Source organism: Notothenia rossii (genome assembly GCF_949606895.1).
Source record: "Notothenia rossii genome assembly, chromosome: 8".
Lineage (NCBI taxonomy): Eukaryota > Metazoa > Chordata > Actinopteri > Perciformes > Nototheniidae > Notothenia > Notothenia rossii.
In genome coordinates this window covers 74675652-74689218 of record NC_136906.1, presented here as the reverse complement: position 1 = coordinate 74689218, position 13567 = coordinate 74675652, and the positions used below count along the sequence as shown (strand labels likewise).

The following is a 13567-nucleotide window of genomic DNA, read 5'->3' as shown; positions in this document are numbered from 1 at the left end:
CTGCCAAGGACCCCCATATAGCATTATCCTCTGGCGGGGACCCCACTGTTGCAAATGTTTTAAATGATGAGTACATTATGATGGAAAATATGACAAATTAATCATACAGCTTAATACATTTTCTTAATATATATTTGTGTTAATAATTAATAATCAGTTATTCTCCTAAAAAAAATTGTATTTATCTTTTGTTTTTCATTCATTACATTCATTGTGTCTTCTGTTATAAACATTCTTAACACAATATTAAACAGTAATATCAACAGTAAAAAATATTTTTAAAGCATTTTTCAAATGATTTCTGTCTTTATGATATTATATAATTTTGAACAGTAATATGAACAATTAACATATATTTTTAGCATTTTTGAAAGCTACTTATGCCTTAATAGTGTTATATATATATAATATTCAACAGTAATATTAACAATAAACATATTTATATTCATATATATACATCAATATTTGCTACATCCGTGCTCTCATCCAGCTGCAGAGCGAAATATTCACTATCTCTCACTTGCTCCAAAAGCTGAGCAGATACTCAGTTTCACTCTCAGTAGCGGCAGCTCGATTCTGATTGGCTTGAAGGGCGGTCGTGTGATTTAATAACTAAAACATATTAAAAGATTGGCATCAAAGGTAGATATGCAGTTATTAATAACATCTAAAAAAAAATGTAACTTTAAAAAGAAAAAAAATTCCCATTTCCCTCAAACTTTGCGTGACCCCCCTGGCGCCCCCCGGGGGGTCGGGCCCCTACTTTTAAAAACACCGACCTAATGTACCTTAATATATATAGATGGAAGTGAAATTCAACATGTTTTTCATGTGAGCGGAGTTACATAAATGAAACTTTCTATTAGAGCAAATCTCAAAATGCCCACTTCACTGAGAAAAGGTTTACTATTTTAAGTGCCTTTCAATGTTTTCTTAGACAACATTGAGTTATTGCTGCAAAACAAACCCAAACTACGTATAGGATATATATATATATATAAATATAAATATATTGAGGATTCAATTCCATTTTCTACAGATGAAGCAGTGTTGCAGCTCTTTGGCCGGTCTCCAGGCTGACGTTCCTGACTCCTCCTCTGTGAACTTCACTGAGGAGGAGCCTCTGGAGCTCCTGGCCCAGGCAGAGATGCACCAGACTGGGCTGGAGCAGGAGCAACAGGCCTTAGCCTCCCTGGAGCACCGACTGGAGCACGCACTCAGCCTATCCAGCTCCCAGGTGCCCATCAGCCCTGGACCTGTGGGCAAAACACTGGTGAAGATCCAAGAGAATGTCAGGAGGTGGGGCTTGTTCAACACACATGTGGATAGTACTCACTTGTTGATGTCAGAGATGCTGAGATGATTACCATCACTTCAGTCACATGCTTTTATCACATGGCAATACTTATTGATGTTGTATAAATGTTTTTATAATTGTTATGGTATGACGTTTGTATTTTGTGTTTGTCTTTGCTTTGGTTTGCTTTGTACAGCCCTTCGAGGCATTTCTTGTGATTTGGGGCTATAATATATTTTGATTTGATTTATCCACAGCTTGAAGGAGAGAAACCTGCTGGTGGTCGCTGCAGCAAAGGCAGAGGAGAAAGAGAGAGAGCACTTCCAGGAGGAGATAGGAGAGGTGGCCCAACATATGTTCGCCCTTCTTCCTTCGCTGGAAGACTGTTGGGATCCCAGCAGACAACAGGTCAGACACTTTTTCTGTGCAAGCTTGACATTGGGTATAAAATGTTTGAGTGACTCAAAAGCAAAAAATATGCCGTTTTTATTTGAGCAAAAATATTGAACTAGAGAGATGTAACATCTTTCAATTTATTTTAATAGAATATGTCTGTTATGATGAAATGGTTGAAGTTCTTATAATTAAATAAAGTACAATTTTAATGTAAGATCAATTCTTAAATGTCACAATCGACTTTGAAGTGTCAGTGAGAAACGTACATTTTGTTCACAGGTCTTTTTTGTCAAATCCACATGTAGCTTCCATAATTAGATTTAAGGCCATTAGTCTTTTCAAGTGGACATTGGTCTATACTGTCTTTTATGTGAGAAATGTGCAATACACTAAAGGTTTAATGCCGGATCACTTTTTCAGAGCATAGTTAACTTGTTAGGGGCTGCTTTAAGCTTACATTCAACCTTTAACTGGAACATTATTTAAACAAATTTGGAGGGAAGCTTAACTTTTGACCCTGCCTTTCTCTATGTCTTATATTTCCTGACCTTCTGAATTGTATTCTCTTGCATTTCAACTCTGACAGGAGCTCAGACAGGATGTGTCTTCCCAGAAAACCAAACTCCAGTCTATCACGGCCGGTGTGCAGAGCCGGTACGCTGAGATACCGGCTGATATCAACAGACGGTTACAAGAAGTCCAGCTGTCGATTCAAAGAGAAGAGGAGAAGGTAAATGGCACCAGGAATTCATTTGTTATTAATGTCCCATGAACTGTTTCCTACAAAAACATTGAACGTCTTTTTTTAACGTGCATGGTCATTCCACAGCTCATGGAGACGAGCGACCCAGTCCGTAAGCTGGCTAGAGAAGCAGCGGGGTTAGGCTCTAGTCTGGAGAAAGTGAATGTGTTACTGGAGCAAAAGAGTCCAACAGTCAAAGAAGCTCAAAATGTGCTCAAGGTAAGTTAGTGTACATAAACCTGTTTTATTTTAGAGTTGAAACATGTTTTCAGATTCTTCATAAATGTCTTGAAAATGTGTGTATTTATGAATCTTTTTAAATCAATCTTTATCATTTGATAAAATACCACTATTCTTTTTTTATCTGAACAGTTATCACAACTCACCCTCTTATAGTACCGTTAGCTTTGTTAGCTATTGTGTAAATGTGTGCAGACAAGATGAAACTGCAGTGTAGGAATGACAGATAATCACAGTACACGACTAAATTGAGTCTGCTTACTTCTTACAAAGGGAAATAAAACACCATGGTCTCTTGAAAGCCCTTATATACTTAACACTGTTTGTCCTGCAGCATGCCTGGGATGTGCTGGACGCCTGGCACAGCCGCCTGATGCTGCTGGAGAGCGAGGTGCAGGATCTTGCAGAGGAGGATCCGGATCAAACCCACCTGCTGTTTGACCAACTCACCCAACCACTGCAGCTGTACCAAAACACAGTGCAGAGGACCGAGCAACGCACCGCCTTCCTCAACAAGGTCAGACATACTGGGGTACAGGGACGTGCACAGACATTTGGAGGGGCTATTGCTCTAAACTGGAAAAAGGCCCCCCCCCCCGAAAAAAAACATAAGACCTTTTGAAAATTGTAACTTGTTTTTAATGTAAAAGAAACCAAACGATTATTGCATCAACTAAATTGAACAGTAATTCACATCTCATAACAAAATAAGCTAAGGCGACTACTTGCATTCGGTGACTTGATTTTTTAAATGTTTTGCGGTCCATATCTCATTAAAATATCTAATGTTAGTAACTATTAAAGACAAAATGGGGACAATTCTGTTCTCATGTAGTTTGGCCATTGTAACTGCTGTGCAGACATACTGATAAAATAAGGCCTCTAACTAATTACCTTAAATAAACTCACTAATTAATGAAACTAGTTCACTACGCATTATTCTTATCATTCTTTATGAGCGCAGTAACGGTAAGGTATCTAATTACTTATTTAGTATTCCATAACTTAGTAACAGAGATGGTCAAACTAAAGTGGTAGAGACATGGCAGAAACCCTACAATGAAGCAGGGCATTGAACTGTTCACCCGTGAGAGGGCGATCAAGAAAAGAGAGCGAGCGGCCCGGTTGAGGGAGTTTACAGATAAAAAGACACAGAAAGACAGAAGCACAATAACAACAAGTAGGATATATTTAGGTGTTTTTTGTAAATAACCGACGGTATCAAGAGGAAGTAAAGTCCCCTGGTTTGTCCCTTATACCCTAACTGCAATGAGACAACTCAAAATCAAGTTTCCAAAATCCGACACTGAGGTGGTCTTAACGCACCGGCAGATGACAGCGCTGACAAAGTGAGTTTCCCGCAGCGAGACGCTACAATACTAATTGTGGGCTCATCATGTTGATTCGGCCACAACAGAAAAAAAGAAAACTCTCGCTCTCTCCGCAGGTCAGCCAAAAATGCCAAACGTGCCGTTGCCCGGCCAACATTAGCCCGTACCTGTGCACGTCCCTGCTGTGGTATATTTATAGGTATTTAAAGCAGAAAAAGTGTTGATGATGTGAAGTCAAACAAACCACAGGAATCATGACTTATTAAGTAGTTAAAATGCACACAAATGTACAATATGGAAATGTTTACAAAGCTTCCATTATGCTTCCTTATATTTTCTGTACTCCTTTGTCAGATCCCGGCCTGTCTGCAGGAGTTTGAAGACATTCTGTACAGCGCCACCTGCTGGTTAGACGAGGCCCAGTCATGGCTCAGTTCTCCCAGCTCCTTCACTACAGCCAGAGGCCTCCAGAACCATGCCAACTCCCTGCAGGTCAGTCACAGCTAGTATCGTGCAAAACACACAAAAAACCAGACCAGACATTTCCACATGTTTCTTTTTTTATATTTTATTATTTATTTGCATAAAAAGTCAACAGTTACAAACCATCTTACATTTTAGGGGGAAATTCGACAAAACAAATAACGCAAATCACGCATACATACAAACGAACATGAAGAGACAGAAATACAACAACAATCAAAACTGTGTGTAGCAGAAAGGGGGTTCAATTACAAATAGAGTTTAGTTGAAGTCCGATCTATACGGTTTTACAAACTCAATCCATCCCTTCCAAAACTTGTCAAATGTGTCTTGAGCCTCAGAGCAAATGTACATTTTTCCATATTAAAAATCTCGTCCATCTCATTAAACCAGTCTGCTAGAGTAGGTGGTACTTGGCCTAACCGCTTTTTCATTATGACTTTTTTACTTGCGACTAGCATTATTTTAAACATGTACATTTTACATGTTGTGGCGTCCTACCCAGCAGTGGCGGCGCCGGGGTATGGCTGGGGTGGGCTACAGCCATACCAAGAAATGGCTTAGCCCCACCATGAAAAATGATGTTAAAGTAAGCAAAATAAAGTCCGGCAACTCGCGCGGAGTAAATTGCACAGACAGCAGTTAGTAAGATTGATTTCAGTAGCCACTTGTCTGGAAATACCGAAGACTAGAAACGGTTTTGAAAAATCGTCTTCTCAATAGAACATCTTTGATAATGTCTTCTGGCCAATCAGAATCAAGATAACGGCGTGGTGTTGTTGCAGGATGTCCCGACGGAGAATACTTTTGCTGTAGTACATCTCTATATACATTGATACGTGTTGATTTCTATCAACACGTATCAATGTATATAGAGATGTACTACAGCAAATGAAATAAGACCCCACGGTTTGATGATTGATAGGTGTGTGGGCTGTCTTTCATTTTGACACACAGAGCAATGGGGGCTATCCACCCTTATCCACAATGTAAAGTAATTCACACAGCCTATTTCCTCTTCTCTCTGTGAGGAGCAGCAGGTTCAGCTTTCAGAACAAAGTAACAAAAAACTAAAATGGCATTCATTTTTTAAAAATGTGTAGTAATAGATTTATTTATTTTTCTTCTCAAGAGAGTACCAGAATGTGTATTTTATGTTAGTATTTCAAAAAATCTCCTGGGGGAAAATCCCCTCAGACCCCCCTGCAGGGGTTGGGTTTTCAGCATGTCAACTCTTTCACCTGTGGGGAAATTGCAGGATTGGCTCCAGGTCGCCCTTTTTATTTACTACAAGACAAATGTGCCTTTTTATTTCATACAGTTCAATTTGGATTGAGACAGGGAAATAATCTAAACCTCACGCGTGGCGTTTCACTGTCAAGGGGAGCGATATAGCGTGTATGTAATTACATTGCCCCACCACTGTATGGGTTAGCCCTACCATAGATTACCCAACAAAAATACTCTGGTGCATACACCAGAAATACACTGCTACCCAGGTACAGTATTTCCACATGTTTCATGTTGGTGACGACAATCATTTTAAATCCTGTACTGCAGCTTGTGCTGGACGACTCTGAGAGGATCCGACACACCCTGCAGAACTTCAGGCCGGCCCTGGAGGAGATCTCTGCTGTGTGCGACATCAGCGCCCACGAGGAGAGGGTGAACCACAATGACCAACAAATCCACAAAATGCAGTGCAGGATCCTGGAGCCGCTGGACCAGCTGCTGCAGACTGCGGTGGTAAGATTTCATATTCAAGATTCAAAGGTTTTATTGTGATATGCACAAAGCTACAGTGTAGAAATAGCAATGAAATTCTTCTGACCTGAGCTCCTCCAACAATGCAACATATATAATAAAATACATTACATGTCACTTGTTAGAAGCTTTTATCCAAAACTTACATACTCAATACTGTGGGCAATCCCCACAGGAGCAATTTGGGGTGAAGTGTCTCAGGGACACAACGACATGCTGACTGCAGTGGGGTTTGAACCTGTGCTCCCCTTATCCCAACACCAACGCACTAAACCACTGTGCCACACGCCTCCTTACAAATACAAAAATACAAAATAAAAAGTAGTGCAAAAAGTCTTTATACATGTCAATAGAATATGGGATATGTACAAGAACAGAGTATGAAATTAAATAATGTAAATTTAGACTCAATTAAATACGGATTTATTAATGAGAAGGATTTCAGGGTGTAAGAGACCAAAACTGGCATTGAGCTTACTGTAATAGCTACTTCAATTGAGGCAGATTAACAGACATTTTGAGATCTAATATGAAGCTGATTAAACAGATAGGAAGAGGAAAAGACATTTAATCAGTTACACTTCGAAAATGCTTTGCCTTTTATCGACAAAACCGTTTTCTAGGCCTCAGGCTGTAGCATGTGAGAAACTTGATAACACACTTGATAATTATAAGAGACTGTTCTTATTTAATGCCTGGCAATTTTTCCTTCAGGTGGTGGAGGCGATAGAAGCAGAGCTTAAGACCATGGAGAAGAACGTCCCGAAGATCCAAGCAATTTTATCCTCTGTGGACAACTCCGACATAACTCTGACGGAGCATCTCCAAAACCGACAGGTGATAACGCCTAATACAGCCTAAAGCCCTTGCCACACGAGGACGAAAACGGTCATATCTGCTACAGGTCACTATCCGATAGACGGTTCGGCCACACGAGGCCGACACGGAAACGCAGAAAACGATAACGGGTCCCGCAATAGCCCCGCCTCTCCCCACCTCTCCTGCTCAGAGATCAGCTGCCGGGCTCTCAGAAGAGGGGGAGGAAAAGAGAGGCTCCGTTTTTTATTCTTATATTATTATATAGAGTCGTTATCAATTCGTTTTAAAGCTCAATAAATAACAAAGAAGACCTTTGACCGGCGCTTTTCTAATTTTGTCCGGAAGATTTAAACTTTAATGGACATGTTGACCGGCGAAAGAAAATCTAACTGAAACTCTGCCGCACGGTCCCCTCGTTCCTTGGAAGAGGCGGAGAGGTGGGTGTTTGTCATCTGCTGGTGGACTACCGGAGAGATTTACATCAGGAGCCAGGAGAAAAAGAGCTACAGCGGAGAATAAACAGAAGGGCAACCATGGCAACCATGCGCGGGAAGTCTTCTTCGCTGCTTTTGTGGTAGGAGTACAGCGCCACTTACAGGCCTGGAATATGTACTACAGCGTCTCCAGAGCTTTCGAGCGGTCTCGTGTGAACGGACACGTTTCTGGTGCCTGTTGCGTGTTGACGGAAGACTTTTTCTGATAACGATTGCGGTCCGTTATCGTTTTCGTCCTCGTGTGGCAAGGGCTTTAGATACATCTAAATCAAGATGTTGGACTGTCTCAAATACAAATAGTGTTCTTATAGTTTAAGAACATCAGTTAGACTCGACCCATATGAGGTCCCCCAACTTTCTAAGTAAACACATTTTTGTAATGAGAAAATGGTGAAGGGAATTCTGCATTTAGTTTTTTAAATAAAGGTATCTTTTAAATATAAGAGGACTGTAAGTTTTAAACCAAATGTAACCTTTGTTTTTCTGTTTGAACCTGCAGGTGATCCTGGCCAATATGCAGTCGATGCGGAGGACGTTGGAGGAGATGGAGACATGCAAAGGAGAGCTTCCCCTCCCACAGGGAGCGGGGGGGAGCCTGCTGGTTTTCTCCAGAGCCAGACATCTGCTGCAGCCGCTGGAGGAGCTCGAACATCTCACCCAGCAGCAAGTAACTCTGCTGGAGGTACAGCAGGAAGTCTGAATGTCCAATAATTGATTTGATTTGCAACTGTAGAAAAGTATAGGTTAGATAAAAGTATTTCATGAATGCTTGCAACGACAGAACTTTGTTTGCTGGTCAATTAAATGAAGCAATCGAGGATGTTCTGTAAACAATAGGGGACTAAAGCCAGTTTGTATCTTACAAAACACACTCAATATTTGTGTTTTGTTAGTGCGACAAGTGTGCAGATCTTGGTCTTTCATCAACTTTGTTTCTTGATGTCTTGTTTTCTAACTTAGAACCGGATCAAGGAGGAAGAAACGTGTAAGGATCTTGGCATCAACACAGTCTCTGAAGAAATGCAACAGCCATACATGTTTTCACAAAGAGGCCTATTCCAGGTAATGATAACCACCATCCTAATGAATCATCAAACAGCTAGCACATTGACACCAGTGTGACTGTTGAAATTAAGTGTTGGAATGACCTTCTAATCAAACCAATCATGTCCTCTGTAATCATGTTATGATGCGTTATAATTTCCGTCTTTTCACTGAATTGTCGTCTTGAAAAGGGTACTCACAACAAATCCGCAACAACTTCATCTTCACCTGTTGCACTCGCATTCATCTAGATCCCCGATCTCGAGCCAGTTAACTAGCGGGCCTTCTAGAGCAGGGGTTCCCAAAGTGGGGGTCGCGAGATGATTACAAAATAAAAATGGAAAATTAAAAAAATAAAAAAATAAAAAAATTGATTACTTTGCTTTATAATTTTTTTAATTAATTAATTATTATTAATAATAACGTTAGCATTGGCTACAAATCAATATATGATTGGTTGATCAAACTGTCAGTCCAAACGTACGCTCTCATTCAGTGCAACGGCCAGGGCATTCTATCAAGGATATAGAATACCTTGGTTGAAGGATATTCTACCCAGAGACCCAGAAGAAGATCTGATTGGTTGCTTTCTTTTCTAACACAAAACCACTGAAATGCGTAGTGCGTGGACCGAGAAGGACAAACAAATCAACGTAACACTGTAATATTACAGATCAACAACACAGATACCATTCTCATTTATTCATTTTATATACATTTTATTTATATAATTAAATGGACTTTTTCTTTGTTTTATCTGAGTGTTCCAGGGTATTCTCTGAATACCTTGAAGGCCCTGACGGTTCGCCACTGCAAACCATATAAGTGGCAAACTAGATATATATTTTACATGCCATACAAAAGCATAGACTGGACTCAGTTTACTCATCTTTCGGATGTCTGTAGAAAGACATTGAGATGGTTAAAGAACTGCACATAGCAATTAAAAAAAAAGAAATGTCTATTCTTTTTTTCGAAACAAATGTGTTCACGAAATTAACACGCATACCTCCGTCAAGCCCTGTTCTTGTTATACAGTATACTGTCGTTTAGCACCGGAGTTACTCCATTAGTACTCACAATCTCATTCAACATATGAGGAAAAGCTGAGTTATAGTTAATACAGTAGAAATGAACACATGTTCGTTTGGATCCTGAATCTCTTCCGTTCCCGATATCGACCCTAACACAACATCAAAGAAGAGTTACATTTAGAAGTATTGAGGAAGGTGAAGTCATTAGAAAGACAAGTTATTGGTACATCTTCCTTAAAAATAACAGTTTTGATCATTTCATCCACCCTGGTACTGTAAGCAGGAGATGTTTGTGGTGTCTAATTCAGAGGAAGAGGAGGATGATGATGAAACCGAGAGTTGTCACTCGTCGTCCTCTGACACACTAACATGCAGTATTCCAGAGGTAAACCTTAGATATAGTCACAGCTCAGGAGAGCATGTTTTCTGGGAACCTCTTCACTTTAAGCTTCATTCCAAAGTGTCACATTAACAGTTTAAAAACAACCTTTATCATAAACAAAAATCTGAATTTGAAAGATCCTAAAAAGTCTATACATTTAAAACATAGGAATATTAACAATGTGAATACTTATTCTATGTGTTTTGGAATGAAACTGAACACCTCGGGCTCCTTCTTCTTGTATTTTTCCTCCTTTAATTATATTTTGATTCACACAAAAATGTTTAACATGAATATTGCTTCTGTTTTCTTTGGGTAAATGTTTGTGCATGTTTTTAAATGGTGCGTAGTCAGGCAGGCTGTCCTGTTACCTAATATCACTGTCAGAGGCAGCTGCTTGAAACGTGTTGCTCCTCAGAAACCTTTCATACACACACACACACACACACACACACACACACACACACACACACACACACACACACACCACACACACACACACACACACACATACATACATACACACACATACATACATACATACATACATACACACACACACACACACACACAGGCTTTTTTCATTGTGTGTGTGTGTGTGTGTGTGTGTGTGTGTGTGTGTGTGTGTGTGTGTGTGTGTGTGTGTAAATGGACCATTTGCATTTGTATAATAATATGATTCATGTGCTAGGACCCAGAGGACACACTCAACCTCTCAGATGTTCAAACTGAGGATATCGCTGAAAGGAAGCCACTGTCAGCAGTGAAGGTAACGCATATTTTTTGTTTCAGAGATTGGACTTGTTTGATGAGTGCTTTGGACATTTAGCACATTTGTTTTGAATGCTAACATGACCTTTTACGCAGCATGATGAGAGATTATAAAACGTCTTTATCTACAGACTATTTTAGAGACTAGTCATTGACATCTACATCTTGATTAATCCTTCTTTCAGGCAGTGGAGAGTTGGGCTGCCCAGTTTTCTTCTGAAGTGGAGCCGAGCACAGTCGTTGCTGAAGCTGGACTTAAATCTGTGAAGCCCGGACTTCATATAAAAGACTCCGGATCACAACGTGTTGAAACTGAATTAATAACAATGGATTCTAAAGCATTGAGTCCTGTAACCGTCACAGCTGAGCCTCTCTTGGCTGCTCCGGATCAACGTGGATCACCACGACATGATGAAACCCTTGTCGCTGACACTCACGGAAAGTCTATTCGGTCCGAAGCTGCGGTGGAAGACACGAGACTGATTCCTGCAAGACCAAGAACTCCATTCACTACCACAAGAGCATCTGATGAGTCTTTAGAGGGAGAAGAAGAACATCCGTCTTTGACCACAGCTCCTGAGCAAGATCTGGTAAATGTCTCGGAAATAAATTAGACGCTCTTAAAATGATTTCTTACTTGTTTTTACAATTCATGTAACATTCATAAAATATTCTTTACCCATCAACGACACACAGCTTTTAAAGGATTGGAAATGTTTGAAAAAAAATGATTGTTTACTTTTATTAGTCTTGAATCAACACTGCTTATTTCATTTCCTTGTTTCTCTCCAATGCTCAGGATACTCTTAATGTCTCAACGGAGCAAATCGAAGTCAGCACCAGTCATAGTGGTTTGTTGGAAGAATCCAAATCAGCCCAGGAGTCATCTGAGGAGCCAATCAGGTAAAAGACCCAGTGCCAATAAAATGAATAGATGACTTAAGAGTTTCACAAAGGCAAGGCAAGGCAAGTTTATTTATATAGCACTTTTCAACACAAGGCAATTGAAAGTGCTTTGCAAAAAATGAAAGACATTAAGAAAATGGCATTTAAAATCAGTCATTAAAAATAAAAGTTAATTAAACAAACATTAAAAGAAAAAATACATTGACAAAAGTTACAGTGCAGTTTAAGATGTGAATAGTTCAATTAAAAGCAGCGACAAAAAGAAAGGTCTTCAGTCTGGATTTAAAAGTAGTCAGAGTTGCAGCGGACCTGCAGGTTTCTGGGAGTTTGTTCCAGATATTTGGAGCATAATAACTGAACGCTGCTTCTCCGTGTTTAGTTCTGACTCTGGGGACAGAAAGCTGACCAGTCCCTGAAGACCTGAGAGATCTGGATTGTTCAAAATTTAGCAGGAGATCAGAAATGTATTTTGGGCCTAAACCATTCAAAGCTTTATAAACCAGCAGCAGTATTTTTGAAATCTATTCTTTGACACACAGGAAGCCAGTGTAAAGACTTCAGAACAGGAGTGATGTGATCCACTTTCTTAGTGTCAGTGAGGACTCGAGCAGCAGCGTTCTGAATCAGCTGCAGCTTTCTAATAGATGTTTTAGTGAGACCTGTGAAGACACCAAAGCACATAGCAGACCATATACTCAGGCATACTGTGTTCTCTTTGGTTCTCAGCTTGGCTGCAGATGAAGACATGGAGCAGCTGAGGTGGAGTACACTTCATACCCAGATCTCTCAAAAACTGACCACTTTGAAAAAAGTTAAAGAGGAGCATCAAATCCGCTCAGAGGACACGGTGACCCATGGAAAGGTAACAGAGAACAGAAATATGCTTTGATTGTTGGTGATTTGTTTTTATTTTTCAGCATGTATCACAATTCTGTAAGGTACACAAAGTGTGTGCATACATCTCCCATTGGTGTTTTAACTCTGTGACGGGGCTCGATTGTCCGTATGAAAACACTGGCCTAGTCGGTTGGGTTAAGCTCCAAAACTTTAATAACAGAAGCAAAAATAAAATGACGAACCAGCACAACTTAAACAAAACAAAATAAATGTCCAAATCAAACCGTCCATCACTCATTAAAGTAAACGTGTTCTGGTGTTTCCTTCTCTGCAACCCTCATCCGAACACGTCCCAGCTGTTGCCTTCATTGCAACATTCTTCTGAGTCCTTCTCCAGGGCCAAAACCGTCCATTTTGAACCCATAGCCCCTCCCAGAGGCTTACCGTCAACAGGTGACGCAATTACCTCAAAACCACATTATCAACATAAAAGATCCGACCCAAACATAAACAGGTTAACCACCTCTTAACATAATCATTTAACAAACGCACAATAAATTGCATGGTTCCTTTTTAGGAAGAGAGCAGGAAATGTTTGGTGTGTGTGTGTGTGTGTGTGTGTGTGTGTGTGTGTGTGTGTGTGTGTGTGTGTGTGTGTGTGTGTGTGTGTGTGTGTGTGTGTGTGTGTGTGTGTGTGTGTGTGTGTGTGTGTGTGTGTGTGTGTGTGTGTGTGTGTGTGTGTGTGTGTGTGTGTGTGTGTGTGTGTGTGTGTGTGTGTGTGTGTGTGTGTGTGTGTGTGTGTGTGTGTGTGGGCTGTCAGTGGCGGAGTCAGTCACTCATTTGATCCGCTCCGTCACAAACTCCTTGTCCAATTATTCCTCCATGCTTACTTTCTGTTTTCCATCACTATAGGAGCCATATGTTAAAATGTATAGTTTGATATATTTGTATATTATAATCCTTTGTTGATAGTATTATAAAAATCATTTATTTGAACCAACCGTGTTGAATTGATGGCATAGACGAC

At 40.1% G+C, this 13567-nt stretch overlaps 1 protein-coding gene across 10 annotated transcripts in view; it reads left to right on the top strand.

Annotated features, from left to right (window-relative positions):
• The window catches only part of syne2a (spectrin repeat containing, nuclear envelope 2a), a 90296-nt gene that overhangs the window by 34211 nt on the left and 42518 nt on the right, over positions 1 to 13567 (top strand). For 8 of the 10 annotated variants that reach the window (XM_079645487.1, XM_079645488.1, XM_079645489.1 and 5 more), the window contains 15 exons: positions 1040 to 1299; positions 1555 to 1705; positions 2280 to 2423; positions 2523 to 2654; positions 3010 to 3192; positions 4361 to 4498; positions 6050 to 6235; positions 6968 to 7090; positions 8066 to 8248; positions 8527 to 8628; positions 9925 to 10029; positions 10718 to 10795; positions 10983 to 11387; positions 11597 to 11700; positions 12430 to 12565. In XM_079645487.1, the coding sequence (XP_079501613.1) occupies positions 1040 to 1299; positions 1555 to 1705; positions 2280 to 2423; positions 2523 to 2654; positions 3010 to 3192; positions 4361 to 4498; positions 6050 to 6235; positions 6968 to 7090; positions 8066 to 8248; positions 8527 to 8628; positions 9925 to 10029; positions 10718 to 10795; positions 10983 to 11387; positions 11597 to 11700; positions 12430 to 12565 (2430 nt within the window). The remainder of the gene's footprint in view (positions 1 to 1039; positions 1300 to 1554; positions 1706 to 2279; positions 2424 to 2522; positions 2655 to 3009; positions 3193 to 4360; positions 4499 to 6049; positions 6236 to 6967; positions 7091 to 8065; positions 8249 to 8526; positions 8629 to 9924; positions 10030 to 10717; positions 10796 to 10982; positions 11388 to 11596; positions 11701 to 12429; positions 12566 to 13567) is intronic. The other 2 variants (XM_079645486.1, XM_079645492.1) reach the window with 2 other exon arrangements.